General features: G+C 43.7%; 1 protein-coding gene across 19 annotated transcripts in view; it reads left to right on the top strand.

The window, feature by feature from the left end:
• Positions 1 to 18240, top strand: part of SORBS1 (sorbin and SH3 domain containing 1) — a 145226-nt gene that overhangs the window by 84787 nt on the left and 42199 nt on the right. For 10 of the 19 annotated variants that reach the window (XM_042961137.1, XM_042961133.1, XM_042961144.1 and 7 more), the window contains 2 exons: positions 3515 to 3598; positions 12310 to 12359. In XM_042961137.1, coding sequence (XP_042817071.1) covers positions 3515 to 3598; positions 12310 to 12359 — 134 coding nt within the window. Of the gene's footprint in view, positions 1 to 3514; positions 3599 to 7631; positions 7698 to 8281; positions 8384 to 12309; positions 12360 to 18240 lie in introns of all 19 variants that reach the window. The other 9 variants (XM_042961147.1, XM_042961140.1, XM_042961139.1 and 6 more) reach the window with 2 other exon arrangements.

Raw genomic sequence — 18240 nt, 5'->3', positions numbered from 1 at the left:
GGTTTGCCAGAATTTGAGGACACCTTCCACCCCCACCCCTATCAACACACACACGCGCGCGCACACACACACACACACACACACACACACACACACTTTTGTCGTTAACTGTGGATCAGTATGCTAACTCGTGACAGATGTAGAATCTAAATTTGCTCACAGAAATGTACAACTCCTATTGAGGAGAAAAATGTGTGGTTTTTTTCCCAATTTGAGGTACTCCTGTCTGCTGACGCTTGCCAATTTCAGTAGCGACCTCACAGGCACATCTACCACAGGGAGGGTGGCAGTAGATTGTAGAGGCCGCCTAACAGCTTGTCTTGTCCCAGGTGCGAAGCTGGACCATCCCCGGCCAGTGAAACACTGTGCTGCCTTCCGAATCCCACACAGTACATTTACAGCCTTCTGGCCTCTTCAGTCGTTTAGCCAACTGCTGTGACATTCTTCATAACTCCTCAGCCCCTCTCATCATAGTCTGAGACCACTCTTGTCTTGCGGCCTTGGGATTGGAGGTCTGTTGGTCAGGCCTTGCTTTGTCACAAATGGCCTTTTTCTGGCTTTGTTCCTTTAACTTTCCTCTAAAGTCCCTTAAGAGCTTCAGCTCAATTGAACAGATATATAGAGAATAACTTTTATGTGCCAAGCCCTGGCTTAGAGGTTGGGGTCCCTGCCCCCACAGGCATATATTGGGAAGGACAGGAATTAAAATAGTAATTATAGACACGATACAGATTTGGATGTGTAAAACAAGGGGGTTGACCCAACTTGGTTTCTTCCGGTGTACAGTCACTTTGAGTTTCTTCCTGGCTTTTCAAGTTTGTCATTTACCCCTGTTTTAGCTTGGTATCCCCTGCAAACGTAGAGGGTCTGCCTCCTTCTCAGGAACGTGAGAAGGGGATGTCCTATACTATAAAGAGCGCTGGACCTAGGAGTTGGAAGATCTGAGTTCAAATTCTGAGTCTGCCCTAAGGTATCTTGGGGCAAGTCATTTAACTTTCTGGAACCTCAGTGCTTTCATCTGTAAAATGGGAAGTATTATTTGGCCTGCCAACATTACCGAAGCACTGAGTATTGAAATGAGTATTGAGTGGTATTCCATACTTACTGAAGTGTCGAATGAGAGGATGACGTGTGGTCACGTACAAAAGAACTATGAACACTATAAAGTGCTATGGAAATGAACGTACCACATTAAGATTGTTTAATTAAAAATTGAAGCTAGGCTCTGGCTCCTTTCCAAGAAGCAATACCATCCTTGAGGAGAATCAGGCATTTTTCTGGCAGGTCATCTGCCTTTTCCAAGGATTTTGCCGAGCTGGGAAAATAGCCCACGGTAGCAGAGAACCAAGCCTGGCGTTGTGGAACCCACCCTGCCTGCCGGTACAGAGCTCACATTCTGCATCCAAAAGGACGTTTTCTATTTGTCCATTCCATAATTGGATCCACAGCTGAGTTACAAATGACAAAATCAAACACAGATGTCAGTGCCGTGTGGTATTCCCTCTTTAACTCTCTCTCTGGGCACCTGCTCTAGGCCTAAGCAGTTGACATGCCTCCTGATTCAGTTCTCAGCACCGTGTTAACCTCCGCAGTTAACAACACTCTGCAAACAACCTTCGGCAATAAAATGGGTTAATTCTTTCAGGACCTAGTACCAGAACATTCAGGCCATTTCCTGAAAGAGCTGGTACATTTTATTTAAAACAACAACGACAAAAACCTAACCTATTCCCAGGGAGCAGTTTATAAATAGTGTTTAAAAATAATAAACATGACATAGGTTTCATGAAACCCCATCCTGGAAGGGTCTAGGATGCCCCAGGGTCCGAACGGTCCCTCCTGAATAGTTGTGTCCTTATAGATCTTGTGCCTCATTTCACTGAATACATAAAGAATCCATTTGGAATCCACTATCTTACATCATTTCACAATCCGGTGAGAAGGAATACACCTTCTCCTTCAGGATTTAAGCCCTAAGTCCCTAAAGCCAGTTGGAGGAGGTTTTAATCTGGGTGCAAGAGGACAGACGCCATTTCAGTAGACCTTTCCCTCTGATCCCAACTAACTTACATTCAACGAATTTCAGTTAAAGAAGAGTTCTCTGCCTTATCTTCCTCCATTTAAAACAAAAGTAGAGATCATGGTAAAAATTCTTCTAAGGATTTTAGAAGGGTCTGGTCAAGATCACAAAGTTTGCAGCCATTTCTACAAACTGCAAAAGGCCTGTTAACAGAATGTTAAGAAAAACGTGTCTGAAGGGGCTACTCTGTGAAACAGTGTCGTCCAATTTCCTTCACGCGTCATTGCCCCGAGGGAGTGAAGTTTATTTTCTATTGTTTTCAATCTTGGTGCAAAATGTATATTTTATATTTCATATTGTTGTCAGAAAATCATCATATCTCTGTCATTTAGTGACTGCCAAGGTTTTCTGAAACATATATACACATATATGAATTTAATGAAGCCATGAGCCTCTGATGCTTTTGTCTGATGTGAACGTACATCTCCAGTTTATTAAGGGGAAACCTGATTTGCTTGTCAGGCATTCATTTGCCGACTAATTATTTCCAGAAACATAAGTGATGCCACAGAGCAAGGAAAACTTTCTAAATATCTGACTCCATATGGAATCCCATGGAATCAAATCATCAGTCTGTGTGAACTGCCTCTTAGAGTTATATAAGGTTGAGATATCTAACTAATTTTTGTAACATAACCCAGAAGTTTTTTTCCCCCCCTGCTCTGTTGTCTGTCTCGTTCAGCTTTTCCCTCACTTTATTTTTCCCAGTTCTTTAACATTTATCTGTGAAAACACGAAGTATATTCTGTCTGTATTCATCCCCCATGGATGCTCATTTAAAATGTTTTTACACTTGTGTTCTGTTTTTACCTATATCATCTTTCACTTTACTGTTTATGGGACATGATTTCTCACCTACTCATGTGCCATTAAAGATGCAGTATTAACAAATTGGCTTTTATGAAGTGTTGGTATTTGCATTTCTTTTGAAAACCTTAAGGCAGCTTTGCAAATAAATACTAAAACTATATAAATTATTTGCTGTACTCATCTGGCATAGATGGCTAAATGTTTGGTGTGCTCACCAGATTGTTTGCTCCTAACTAACAGCTCTTTGTAAAGAGGAAATGAGGGCTTTCTCTTCTCCCACGATAAAGTTATTGAGGAATAGGCTCATATTCCGATCTGTCGTGGAGGTCAGCAGTATGGTGTAAAATTCTCCACCCGTAGTCCATTTGCCTTCTGCCTTAGGGCTGAGAATGATTCACTCACTGCTCTCTACCACCATTTCTCTGTTTTTATAAACCCATCCTCTCCCACCTGTTTTAGCTCCTTGTTTTTGCTGATGTCTGTAAAAATGGATGATTGCTGCTGTTGAATACAGTTGCTATAGATACCCGGAAACCACTGCATCTCTACTGGCCTGTTCCTATGTAATCTTTGCATAATGTTATCCTTCTCTCTCTTCCATTTCCCTATCACCAACCCCTATAGAGTCGGGATATAAGCCCAGAAGAGATAGATTTAAAGAATGAACCTTGGTATAAATTCTTTTCGGAATTGGAGTTTGGGAAACCGGTAAGTTTAATAGCTTCAGTGGTTATAGACACCTTTTTAAATAATGCTGTTGATGCATTGTTGCCGCTAAACAGTCAGATCTATTTGTAAGGAATGCAGGAAGCAGGGAACAGCCATTTCACTTGTCAATAGTGGGACTGTCTATTCTCACTACAACCTGTAAGCTTTTGCCGAGAAAGGACAGTGAGCTCTGGAATTATTTCTTGCCATAAAATCACAGAGAAACACGACTAAATCATTGCTCAGGACCTCCCACCACTAGCAACAAATATCACACGCCTTGTGGACAGCATTATTTCAGCCACTGGTTTGATTACTTAACCAAAGTCTTTATGGCAAACTGAAGATAAGCAGGAAAATGCATTACACACTGGGAAGACCAGCATTGTCACTGCTTTAAAAAGAAAAAAAAATTTTTTTAAGTACATGTGCAAGGGAAGTGCCCAAAAGGGCCTTTGTGTGTAGATGTGATCCACAAATACATCCCTGTTATAGGTGACTCAGGGAATGATCTACAAGTTAGGGTAATATTTCTCAAAATTTGAAATGGGAGTTGGGCTCAACACTAAATGTGCTAGAGTTCCTAATGTTTTGCAGCTTCCCTGTGATGTCTCTGAGTTGGCCTTGGTGCAAACTGATTTTTGGCACTGACGGGAGGATTTTCTTAGCCCTGCACCCAGAGGGGTATCAAACAGAAGGGAGAATTGAGTCATTTCTCCACTGGAGATGGCTAGAAACTGACCCTAAACCTCCAGTTACTTTAAAGTCTTACTACAGCTGCAAAAAGAATTTATGGGTGGAGGAATTAGTGTATATATATATAAAAAAAACCATTTTGTCAGATGCTTGTATGAAACTTTAAACATTGAAGCCAGCACTGGAATCACTGGGGCTTGGAATGATAGTTTTATTTGCAGACAGGAATTTATAGTTCAATAAAATGTTACATTCCATGGTGTACATTTTTCATTAAGATGAAGCCAAAGACAGATGCAGCGGCTGCTGTGGAACTGCTAATTTGATTCAGCGATGCTGAGCTTTGTTAGGAAGTTGAGGCATCTTCTGAGTTAGGAGCGCCTGACTTACAAACATCCTGCTGGTGGGAACAAGTTTCCTTCCTGCTCACCCTGTCCTGGATGCCTCTTAGCTGCTAAGCTGTCCTGAGTGAACAGCGCCACCTAGTGCAGTATAGAGGGATGTGTCTAACCTGGAGTCTGCACCCTCTTCTCTCCCTAGCTGTGGTGCACGCCTCATTTCTCCTTTCTCTCCCTTTTTCCTTTGCTGTTCACCATTCAGACTTCACTGAAGTCCACCTCAGGCAACCTTCTCCACCCTCAAAAATTTAACAGTGTCTTAACCCTTTTCTTTTTCTTAAAAGTTGTTCAAACATCTCACACGAAAAGCTACTTCTGAATCGTGTGGTCCCTTCCCCCTCTGCCAAAGGGGGAAAAAAAAAAAAAAGACCATGATTGGTATATGTAATAACAATGCCATACCTTCATCAGGGTAAGCAAAAGCTATTAGCTTTAAATTCTGTGTAATGGAGAGTCCATGTCATAGATTTTGGAAGCTCCTCTCAGAATTCACAAATTGCTAGCCATTTCTCATTTGCCAAATAACTAAATTAGTTTTATCTGAAATGTTAACTTTTAGGGAAAGGTGCGAAACAATTTTTATCATGTGATTGGTTTGTTTTACTGAATCTGTAATTGCAAATAATTCTGTTTTGGTTAGCAAAGGGCAGTATTTGAGTCCCAGCATATATTAAATAGGCTCTGTGAATAGCTTGATAGACTAACACTGTTTCTGCTGGAAAGTGTGGTCTGAGAACCACACAACCAATCCAAATAAATGTTGAGGACACGGTCCATTTGTGTAGTGAGACCTTCGTAGAATTTGTATTGCTACTGTTGTTCTAGCTGCCTCTTAATTATTTAAAGACTTAGTGATCCTTTTCCAAAATGTCATTTCCTCTGAAGCCATGATGTTCCTTGCACAGACCTTAGAGCCCTTCTAAAATGGGACTTTTTGTGTGGGTTTTTTAAAGTAATAAAAGATAATACTGTTGAAGACTTGCCAAAATAACTTAATGCCCATATCCTGAGGAACAGTTTTGAGACGAGTGGCTCCTTATGGTCTAGAAAGAAGCATCTGAAGGGTGGGCTTGTCATCCAGTGGAACCAACTTGATGACTGGCTCTTGCTCCAAGTTTGGGAAGAAGGTGTTGTTGGGAGAAATTTTTTCTTCAGTCCTACCTTAATTGCTCTAGGCTATAATAAGAGCTATAAATAAAAGTGGTGTAAATCATGGAAATTGTTTCAGCAGGTTTTTCACTCATTCAGAAGCAGAATGAAATTAAAACTCTTACCAAATAATATGAATCATCATTTCTATTTTTTTTTTCCATACCAACTCCGGACCCACTTCCCCTGAGTGAAAAGCCTGCCAGAACTTGGACACTAGACATTGACCCTGAACTCCTTTCTTCCTCAACTCTTGCACTTAAAGCCAGCCACCCAGATGAGCTGAAATCTTAGCAAGATGCTGGCTTGTAGTACCTTTTAGCTCGGATACGTTGTTGTAGAATATCAAATAATTCAAGATGCCAGGCACCCTTTTTGTAAGACTTTTAAAACCAATTTAATTTGTAAGCACTGCCTTAACATTTTGCAGTTATGAAAGAAATGACTAGGTAAGATCATAAGTGACTTTAAAAAGTTTACTTCTCCAGGTGAACAGTCCAAGTGTATTAAGTGCTTAAAGATGAATGGTAATTTTTAATAGCACTTACTTTACACATTGCAGAGTATATACATGCACAGAGATTGCATTATTGACCTATTAGCTGTCAGTGATGAAAGCACCTTGGATTCAGATTGCTTTTCATTTGCAGGTTCATTACTAACAGTCTGGATGTTAGTTCTCCCCTCCCGCCCCCCGCAATTTCTGCAGGAATCAACGTGATTTCTAGAAGTAAGCTCAAGGCAAAATGTCACAAAGTAAACCAATTTGCATGCTTCCACATAGTTATAATATTTGCTCAAAATTCTAGGAGCTATTAATGATCTCCTCTGTTCAGGAGTCATTGTATAAGACATCTCAGGTCTAAATAGGCAAAACAAGGTCTACTTGGTGGGGGAGAGGTTCCACAGTTACAAGTGGCTTGTAACTTCCAGATGTCCTACCCTCTGAACCCCTCCTTCATTAAACTTACAGTTCTCTTGGCAGAGTTCTGTTTTAGGAATGCAGCTCTAATTCTAATTTGAAGAGTTAAAGGAGAAAATGAAAATAACCCTATAGTCTGCTGTTCAAATTCAAGTTATGGACTGTTCTGTAAGGCAGATGAAAGGCATGGCTGTACTACCAGCAATGTTATCAAAGTCTAGTTAAGCTTTAAAAGGAGATTTTAAGTGTTGTCCACTGGAATTATCTAGTTACACAGTGCATTATAGAACACCCATTTTGTACATGGATTTCATTGCCACAAACCACAGAAAGCACATTTGGTTCAATTTACCCTCCCCTGGCCAAATCTCCAAATTCACAACACTTATTAAGGTATAATGAATTCTACCGTGGAGAAGACTGCTTCAAAAACATAGAATCTCAGTGTCCATCTTAATTTAAAAACAATAGTGAGGATGTATGTCAGCCGTCTCAACTAAAAAAGAAAAAAAAAAGAATAGTGAGGAATTTCAGAGTTTTGATTTTTGTTCAAATTGGTGTTAATGCTTTTTTTTTCCTTCTGTTTTCTTTTTTTATGTTTTCAATGTTTAGAATCCAACAATGATTTACTCTTGAGATGTAGACCTAGAAAAAAATTCCCAGTTAATGTTTCCAGCTCCTAAATCCTGCAGAACCCTTCCCTGGGCGGCCCCCTCAGGAGGCAGAGTGCCTGCTCCCTGTGTTTTGAGTTCACTTCTCTGTGTTGATACAGTTCTCCTAGTGTGCCCCTCTTTGTTTGAGCCGGTCTCCGTGTTTGTCTTTATGTCTTTATGCTCATTTCTTCATTTCCTCCTCTGCTTCCCGTCAGCCTCCCAAAAAGATATGGGATTATACTCCTGGAGACTGCTCTATCCTTCCTAGAGAGGATAGAAAGGTAATTCCGCTGTGCCTCCTCCGTGGGCTGTGTGTGTGTTCTCTAGCCTGGTTAGTGTGAGTGTGTTGTGGGGTTTTTGGTTGTTGTTGTTTTGTTTTTTTTTTTAATTATTATTATTTTCTCAAATCACTTTTTTTTAACTTGATAACTTTTTTTTTTTTTTTGGCTTGGTGATAAAACCATTTAACAAAGTCTGTAAGATGTCTACTAATGTTTAGAGGTTTATAAAGCAATGCCTTATTCTCCTGACATATCCTGCTTGTCACAGTCACTAGACTCTGAAAAGAGCAAAAATAGGTCTTTCGCAAAAGGTAGGTTTTTGTGGTATTTGTAGTTCTCTCTAGCGAGTAGAATAGCCTTTTGGAGCTCTGATGACTTGAGGATTTGTATTTTCTCTGCCTAATGTTGCATTCTGTTTTCACGTCTGCACCTGATTTCTAGTGAGCTCTTGTGTTCAGTCATGCCATCTTTGCCTTATTAAAGTATAGCGCTAAACCAGCTCATTTTTCAAACTTAACCTTCCATTCTTTCTGCCTCTCCTCTAAACTAAAACATGCTTTCCCATCTTTTCTTTCTCAAACCAGACTAATCTAGAAACAGATCTCAACCTCTGCCCAGCAGAGTTAGAGGCAGATTTAGAAAACACGGAGACGCTTAATAAAGCACCCGGGGCAAACTTGTCACAGGTATTTCCTAGTTTTTCTCACGCTGTCGGTTCCTCTTCCAGCTCGGTTTTGTTTTCTTCTCTGCTCTCTGGTTTCGATACAGGCAAGGCAATGAGTGGTAATGCTGCTTCTTTTTAAGCTGCATGGCTTTCTGACTCCTGTTTTCCTCTCCCACCAACCTAATTTTTGCCTGGATTTCTTTTGAGCTTGGCATCTTCCTTAAAGGAGACTTTTCAAATATACACAGGGTGGCTGGTGATTTAAATGACCCCACCCCCGTATCATTCTCTTTCTGTGCTCTCAGAAGGTGACCCTTTCCTTCCCTTGCCTCCATATACCTTCTCCAGATTTTCAGGGAGCCATTTTTGGGGGGCACTTTCCTTGTTTTTTTTTTTTGCAGCCTTGGGAGATGCCAACCTCAGAGATCATTTTCAAAAACACAGTGGCAGTGATTTGAGTGCCTCTTACGTGCCTGGCACCATCAGAGCGTTCCTATTTGTCATTTGGAAGGTTAGAAAGTTCTCCATGAAAAAATGCACTCCAGAGGCCAGACAGCCTGGCCACAAACAAGCATCTGAAACTCAACCTGCATGGGTATTTTTAAAGAGAGCTATGTCAAAATGTGGTTTATTAAAGGATATGTCAGAGAGAGAGAGAGAGAGAGAGAGAGTCCAAGGTAAATGGGTTGCCAAGGGAAGAAACATACCAACTATTTGGACAACCACCCCCAGGGCTCCCTGACAAAATAACAAAGACTCTTACAAGGAAAGGGTATCTTTACAGAAAATAAAGAAGGAATGCAGTCACTGCTGGAGAGGCTAGAAAGGTCCACAGACCATGGCAGGAAAAGTGGGAAATCCTGTGGGTCGTGTTCTGTTTAAGCAGAACTAAGACAAGGAGGGTCTTAAGAGACTTGGGTTATGAAATCTTGTGAGTGCTGGACCCTAAGCCAGGGAAGGAGTAGGGAGCCCACGGGATTATGGCAGCAGCCAAGGCAGGCTGAAATAAGGTCAGAAGCTGCAGAACTGAAAGCAGATCAGGAGAGCTGGGGTTCGGGAATCCAGAATCACAAAAGGATGAGTGCACCCAGGCCCCTCTTCAGAACTTGGGTGAGGCACAAAGGTGAGCCACAGTGCACACAATCAAGGCAGATATATCATGGAGCAGGGAGAAGGGGGTGGGGGGTTTCCAGCCAGGGTGGAGACTGGAACCGGTTGTAGCCTCTGTGGGATGGAAGGTCTGAGCTAGTTTGAGAGTGAGAACCTCAGGTAAGTCCTAGAGTGCTCTGGGGCGGGACGGGAGCGTGAAGATTCCAGGTCCTAAAACAAATCAGGGATCACTTTTCAAAATAGTCTAATAAGAGCAGTTCTATTATACATACAAGGAGGGAAGGCAGCTGGAGAATTACTGAACTCGCTAAGGCCTCCTTGAAGTTAGAGACGGCTTCCAGTACATGGACCACTACCCAGGCAAGGTGGGCACAGAGAAGGGTCTGATGTGTGAACTTTGCCTTCAGAAACATGACAGCTTCGTCACACTCATGCATAAGGCTCTCCAATTATGCACAGCAGTGCCTGCGAAGAGCTAAAAGAATGGTATGGGCTCTGAGTGCCAGGAAAAACTGACCTTGTGGAAGACTTCTCCAAGGAGTTAGCCGGGATCTTAAAGGATGGGTGCAACCTAGGTACATGGTAGAAATAAGGGGCATCCATGTGAGGCATGGTCAAGGGCACAGAAGTGAACACATTTAGCATGTATGCAGGGAATAAAGTAGAAAATTCACCTGTAATGGAAAACTCGGTAGTAGTGGAAGGTAGGTATGGGAAAGAGGGTTGACCCTGGACTACAGAGGCTCAGAAAATATGGCTAAGGGGATGATTTTGTCTACAGACTAATGTTGTGATTCTGGAATTGTTTTTGGAAAGTCTGTGTCCTCACTCTAGAGAGGTGAAGTTGAAGGGAGAACCCCCAGTTGGAGGTGCAGAAGGCATGGAGGCTACTGCAGTGGTCCCAGCATGGAAGGGTGAGGGCCCCCACTCCAGCACCAGCATGAAGGGAGGCGAGGGGTGGATGTGACAGCGCTCACAGAGGAAGTTGCAACAGGACATTTTAACTGGTGTGTAGAACAAAGAATTGGGGGATGGATGGGGACAGAGGCAACTCTAGGGTTTTGGCTAGGAAGTCAGAGGGGTGAGGACCTTCATACATCACATAAGATTGATGGGGAGAAAATCAGCACAGTGGTAAGACGGGGTTAGTTTTACGTGATTTATTTTTGAAGCATTGGTTGGGTATCATGTAGGGAATATCCAGTAGGCAGCTGGAAATCTAAGACGAGGTGTCCTGAAAGAGGCAGGGGCTTATAAAGTCAATTGGAGCCACCTGAAGAGAGTGATGGGTGAAGCCCTGGGAGCAGATGAAAGATGGAAGGAGACTCATGTGAACGGAAAGGATGAGAGAACAGCAGCTACCCCCTGGGATGTTGGATGGCATGGAACAGGAGAAGAAGGGGGAGAGTCAGAGGGTGAACAGTTCAGAGAGTTGAAGAAAGTACAACTACCCAGTGCTCCAGAGAGGTCAGCAAAAGAAGACTGAGGAAAGGTCAATGGACTTGATAAACTGGAGGTTTCTAAAAAAATCTTTGGAGGTTGCTGGGTGAGTAGTTGCTGGGAGCCAGGGTAGAGAAGAATCCGGGGGTCCCCCAGGGGTACAGCACGGACTGAAAATATGTGATTGTGGAAGGAAGGAAGGAAGGAAGATGTTCCCAGAGGGCTCCACAAGGTCATGCAAAAGTTTTTCCAAGATGGAGACCAGGGCATCATCCTCAAAGTGGAGAACACCCAGAATGGGACAGGTGCCAAGGTGGGAGATGGGCAGGAGGGCTGGAAGGATGAACGTGGAGGTAAGAGCCGCACCTTCTCTGAGGAGTAAGGATGGGCAGCTGGGGTGGGGGAGGGCAGTGTTCTCATCCTGGGGCAGAGGTGTCCTCCCAAGTGAAAGGACCCAGCAGGTGAGGGTGGGTGTTCGGCAGGCAGAGGACCAGGCAGGTGAGCCCTGATGAAGGTTGCTTCCTGTCCAGTCTTCTCCTCCCTCTTGGTCACTCTTCCCTTTCTTTATCCTGGTGTTTCTCTCCTTCCCCCTAGTATCTCCTTCCCTCCAGATAGGGTATTTCCCTTGAAATAACCACCATTGGGGTTAGGAGTATCTTTAAAAGTTAACTTTTTCATCAATTTATTCAACTATCTCATTATTTTTAAAAAATAAATTGAGCCCTTTGCCTTTTTTCCTCCAAGACAACAGAAACCCTCAACTATGTAATTATGTTGCCTTTTCTCTGCATGTAGCTCTTGGTTGTTTTCTTTCTATTGGGTAGTGGCCTGTAATTTTATAAAATGCTCCCCCACTCAGACTGAAGTGGTCATTCGTGGGCTTTGTGAAACTGCATTTCTCCCACATTTCCACATTCTAAGCCTGCAGTGGTGAACAAATGATCTAAATACAGTGTGGTCTTTTCAAATGCATTTTTGTACTTTCTGTACCTAAGATGTCAGGTGATCCTCTCTCTGGATGTGGCATTGGGTGCATGAGGGAGTCTCTCTCTGGTGGGCTTGGCCAGGGGCTCTGAGGGCTGGGTATAAGCCGGTGAAGGCTGTGTTGTCCTCGTCACTAATGCATGTTGGCCAAATGGTGGGCTATCTGCTCTGCGGATCTATATTTAAGCATAAGCCAGGGGGCCATCTTCCAGTGCACCCAGAGAGCAAGAGTGCCCGCTGGGCCAGAAAGCTTCCAGCACCTAGACCTTTCCGGCCAAGCTCCCCATCTCCCAAAGGTCCTTGGTTGGCTACATTGGGAAAGGAAAGGGGCTGCTCTCTTTCCCCTTGGCTTGGAGTGTCTGAGGTAAAATAAATGATCTACATTCTTTTTTTTTTTTTTTTTGACCTTTACAGAGCTCGACGGTCAGCCCCACTCCAGAAATTTCTTCAGAGCTTCCTGGATAGTAAGTTGCCACCATTTACATGGCTTTACTGTATTAATGTCAGAAATGGGAAGAGGCTATGTTTTGGACCCAGGTGTTTCGTTGGCATCAGTCTAGTGGCTTTGGTGATAAGCAGCAATTTGATTATGTTCTTCCAATTATTTTTCTGTTTTCTCTTCCTCTTCTAAATTAATTTTGTGATGGCTTGTAGTATTTTTGATAAGCCTTTTCCTATATGGGCATCTTTACCTTTAGGATGTGAGTCTGTCTGAGTTTGGAATCAAAGTTCACTCATTTGCTGGTTGTTCGTTGGGGTGTGTGACTGAGATGGGCCACACTGGATATAAAGGGGAAGGGGCGGGGAGTTGGGTCCTCGGGCAGCACCTCTCACGGGGAAAGGTGGAGCCAAGAGGGGGCTAACTTGCGAGATGTGGATTTATTTCCTCATACCAGTCCAGATTCTGCCTGGGTGATGCGTGCACACTCCACTCCACGGAGTAGCCGCCAGTCTCCTTTCCGCCTCCCTAGACCATCCTGAGCCCTGTGCCACATTACTTGCCACACGGCTGACACGTTCCAGTGCCGTCCCCTACCCGTCACCTACACGGCACATGGCAAGCACTGAGCTGGTACAGATCGGCCCGGAGCCTCCCTGTCCCCAATGTTGGCACCTCTTAGGGCCCTTGTTCTGTTGCTGAATACCTGAATCATGCTCTTGTGTTAAGAACACAAGATAATTTATCTGTTGATAAATTATCAGCTCCCTGAGAGCAAGGGCCGCATCTCTGTAGTACCTGATGCACCCAGTGCATTTGGGAGCTTGTTGTGGTGGGAGCTGCTTCTCGTCGCCATCGTATCCGTATCTCATTCTTTGAAATATGATGAGAAAAGGCACACCTGGTACCTGTTCCATTGGCATCGGGTAAACCCCACAGTGAGCAAAGTTCACCTCTTCAAATAGAAGCCTGGCTTAATCTGAAAGCTGAGTCCATGGAATTTCTGGCATATGTTGTGGTCACTTGGGAATGAATGTCCTACCTCCCTTGCCAAAGAAGGCATGCTACAAGAGTAGTTTCATTTGAAAATCAATCAGCTGGGTTTAGGGTATTTCAGTGGGAAATTGGAAAAAAATCTTAATTCTTTTAGTATAGTCACCAAATCTCTGGCTAGATCCATTCTGTTCATTTTTTCCCTATAAATACGGGTTAAGATTATGACTAAATTTACCCCAGAGCGTAAGAAATGGAGAAGCTACATTAGGACAGCAGCTAGAAGGGAAGTTACCTGCTTTCTTGGAAAAGTCCAGGCATAAAGTCTGTCACACCTAATGCGGGTTTGGTCATCAGACCAGCAGTGCGATAGACCTCAGAGCTCAGATATGGTGTCGGGACCCCCTTCCTGAGCTCCCTCCACTCGGGGCTCTGAGGCTCACTGTCATTAAGGAGCTAGTTGGGCTGTGCCTTTGGCTGTAAGGATGACAAGTCCCAGGCCATCTAGGTCCCCAGAGATGTTCTTTCAGAGGTGACATCCACCAGATGACCTTAGGCTACCTGCAGGTAAAGGGCGTCTTCAAGGCCACAGCTCCCTGCAAACTCTCCATGGTCCCTGGGGCCACCTATTTGTCCCCTTGACAGTCTTGACACAGCCCAGTGATTGCTGGGCTGATTGCTCCAGATCTTTCCCTGCCCCTACTGTTTTCAGGATTGCCCAGTGTTAACCCTTCTGCCTGGACTCCACCCCCCCCCCCCAAACCTCCTTTCCTTTCCCCATCTCCCCAGAGTACATGGCACAGAAGAGGCTGCTTCTGGTGGCCGGGTGAATAAATTGTCAATGTGCCTTAGTTAATGGGTGAATTCTTACTGGATCTAACGCACGATGTTTAGTGTTAAAATAAGAGCATAAGATACAGTCCCTTAGTAGTTTGTGGGCAAAACACATACCCGGAAGGATGTTGGTAGCTGAAAAGGCAAAGTGGCAAATGAATGAAGGAGGTTAAAGGATTAAAAGTGTTCAGGTTTGGGCCCCCTAGGGTACAATCAATCAATATAATAACTTAATAAAATAAATCGTAAGTAAAAGTTTTCAGAAGAAAAAGCAGTGCCCACAGGCTGTCAAAGTTAGGAGCACAGGTCTTGAGTGAAATAATTTTAGTGACTTAATTGAACATGTACTATGAGCCAGGCCGTATGGTTAACATCTTATGTACGTTCCCTCACTTAGTCCTTTCACCATTCCAGGGTCAAGTGTTATTTTTGATGCCCATTTTATAGGCAAGGAAACAAGCACATAAGGCCATGTGATGCCCACAATTCCACAGCTGGTACCCAGCCGAGCTATAGCCAGAAGAGGAATAATGAAGTTCTAGGAGAGTGGATGATGTTGGCAGTAAACTCTCATCTGCACCGTACTGACTCAGAACTGGGCAGTAAATTCACAGAAAGCAAGCTACAATTGACTGGTTCTGAGGGATTAAAAAAACAACGTAGGCAACTATTTGTAATACTGTGTTAGCAGGATTGAAGGGGGCTAACGCAACTGCTTAAAAGAACACGTGGCTTTCAGACGTTCTGAGTATTTGTGTACCTAAAGATATTTGCTGTGTTCATTTATCAAGCACTCTTACTTATGTCACTGAGCTAGGTCTCCAAAGACCTCTGTTTCAGCCATAGTCTGGCTCTCATGAGCTACTTGGCAGGAATACGTGAGTTTTATCTTCCTGCTATCCTACCAGTTGGGGATTTTTCAATAAGTCAGGCTAGGTTTCCTTCCAGTTTGTTTCAAATGAGTAAGGTTTTTCTGTATTTGGAATTGGTGGGGAGCCAGCCTCAGCACACTTCCTGACACTCGGGGAAGTGCACAGCAAATGTTTGCTGAATCAATGAATGTGCCTGGGAGTCTTTATTAACTAGCATCCAACTTGCTCAGCACTGAGGCCAGCAACTTTTGCAGACTGAATCTGGCCCCTCTGACTGGATAGTTGGGAAGGACGTGTTGAAAGAAACATTGGCAAGACTTGACTTAACCCCAAAGACTGAAGGAGGAGTCGCAGGACAGCCCAGGTTCAAAAACATTGGGATTAAAAAAAAAAAATTCTAGATTGATAGATAGATAGAATGAGTCACTAGAGAAGTGATGATGTTGTTTTAAATCTACGTTCTTATCATATCTTGGACAGTTTAGAATTCTATTAATTAACATGACTACATATCACACTGTTAAAAGAATGTGCATACAGAGAGGAAGAAATTCACCCATAGCCCCAATATCCCAGTATAACTACCAGTCCTTACTTTCAAAAAATATATATGTATTTGTTTGTTTGTTTTATTTTATTTTTGAGGGTGGGGAGGGGCAGAGAGAGAGGGAGACACAGAATCTGAAGCAGGCTCCAGGCTCTGAGCTGTCAGCATAGAGGCCAACATGGGGCTCGAACCCATGAACCATGAGATCATGACCCGAGACGAAGTCAGATGCCTAAACCAACTGAGCCACCCAGGCACCCCCAAAAATATATTTTTTATGCTTGCAATCACAATGTCCAATTTTGTATGTTATTTCCCTAGAGTTATCAGATTTTAAGTCAGCCCTGACTTAAGATCTGATGATTTTCATCATTGTCATTTCTCTTTTTATTTGAGAGAGAGAGAGAGAGAGAGAGCGCTCACATGCACACACAAGTGGGGCATGCGCACGAGCGGGGAGGGGCAGAGAGAGACACAGAATCACAAGCAGGCTGCAGGCTCTGAACTGGCAGCACAGAGCTTGATGCAGGGCTTGAACCCACAAACTGTGAGATCATGACCTGAGCCAAAGTTGGATGCTAACTGACTGAGCCACCCAGGTGCCCCTCATCGTTGACATGGATTAGCACTAATTCTTTAGCACTAATTCATTTTTTGCTTAACTAAAGAGGCTTTTCTCTATTTGGCCAGCAAGTGGCACTCAAGAGCACGCTGCTTTTTCCTCAGAAAACACTTTCTTTTAACCTAAGATCAAAACACAAATTTTCACCTGAAGAACTATATGAAACTCTCCTGGGCCTTGAAAATGTTTCAGAAATCTGCATGTAAGTATTTAATTTTATAGAGTCATTTATTCCACTGGTATTTATTGAAAAGCAGTGCTAGGCACTGGGCATGCAAAGATTAGTTAAGATGAACTGCCTGCCCTCAAGGGGCTCAGAGTGTGATGGGGACACAGGCTTGTAAATCACAATTAGAATCTGGTGTGGTAAACGCAGTGCTGAGACCCAGAAAGAGTAACAATCACATACTGTAAATATAAAAGGTAATTTTTTTCATGCAGTACAAAGGCTAAAGATTTTCTAGACTTCCTCCTCCAAAGCCACAGTTAAAAAGTTGCGCTTTTTTTTTTTCTTGCTAAAAACAACAAATGGTTCTGAACAGTGAATTCCATGAGGCTGGAAATTGTCGCCTGTTTTGTTCCCTGTTGAAGCTCCACCTGGAAGAGTGATTCACACTTAATAGATGCTCAAGAAATACTTGAGTGTATAAAATGAGCAGTGGAATGAACTACTGAGAGCTTTTCTAGAAATATCATTGACAATGATTTGCAGAGGTGACTGGAGGGAGTCAGGGCGGAGGAGGCAGAAGTGGTGGTGGTGAGGCGGTGGCCAGAGAGGTCAAGGGAAGGGACTGAAGTGAGCTGTGTAGGACAGGGAGGAAGCAGGACTTGGTAACTGGTTAGGTTTGGGGAGCAAGGAGAGGGAGAAAGGGGTTGATTCCCTGGGCTTTTTGTCTTGGGCGAGAGGAGACAGAAGAACAAAGCCGGGCTTGCTTTGGAGCATGTAGGGGTTAAGATGCCTGAGGAACACCGAGGTGGAGCTCTCCAGAAGGCACTTCAATGTATGTGTCTGGAGCTCAGAAGAAAGGTCTATATGGTAACAGGTTTGACGGTGGATTTCTTGGACAGTCTTACCATACTTAACAGTTTTACAGGTGAAAGAACTTGAGAAACAGCTTGCTTCCCAACAGGTTAGCCTTAGCTGCTGCACATTGCCTTCTGGAGTCAGGCTGGGGTCCCCCAGAGCCCACCTGGTCATACAGTTGCAAGTAGTTGGCCCTAAGGGGATTACTCCATTCTCTCACTTTATTCTTCCAGCGAGTGTTTTCGTTGAATCCCCTTGAAACTCAGCCCCCTTTGCATCTTAGCCAGAGGGCGAATTGTCTGGCCTGTCTCCTCCTGGCCTGCTGCTCTCTTTGAACTGAAAACTGGCTCAGCCCAAGCTGCTGAGAGCTGAGCTCCAGTGCTGAACTTGGCTTGTTTTGTTATGTGGTCGGTAGCTGCCAGTGCTGATTGGGCCTTTCTCATCAGTCCGGGCTTTTCTCATCCTCTCTGATCTCTTTGAACACGGTAAAGACCCAACAACTCTGTGACCCTCAACAGTTGCCTTCACCACTCTGGCCCTCAGTTTCCCTTTGGTGCAATGGGACAAATGATGTCTGTCTTTCCAATAATTAGGAGATCTGATGGACAGCTTACATTTTAAAGCATTGTTCCAGAACTTATAGGAGACCCCAGTTGGGAAATTTTACACATCTGGAAAAAGCATGTTGGCTTTGGTATCAGAAAGAAAACAATTAGCTATAGCAAATCCATTCTGAGAGGTTTCCTGAGTTGCTGGTTTGTCATTCTGGTGGGGAAGCAGGACAAAATGGTGATAATGGATGGAATGAAGCCAGAAAGTGGAGTGGCTGCAGGCAGGAGGGGATTTCTGACAAGTAGTGAGGCTGAGAGGTATGAAGTCATGGCAGAGTGATGACCAGATGAAGCTGGGCAGACCTGGAGAAGACCGTGTTGGAAATTCTGACCGAGGCTGAGGCACTTCAGAGGACAGCAGGGTAGAAACCTCCTTCAGTCCCTCCCCGGTGCTGAGGGAGGT

Source organism: Panthera tigris, chromosome D2, assembly GCF_018350195.1.
Source record: "Panthera tigris isolate Pti1 chromosome D2, P.tigris_Pti1_mat1.1, whole genome shotgun sequence".
NCBI lineage: Eukaryota > Metazoa > Chordata > Mammalia > Carnivora > Felidae > Panthera > Panthera tigris.
Note: the sequence above shows the minus strand (reverse complement) of the source record. Positions and strands in the feature narration are given on the sequence as shown.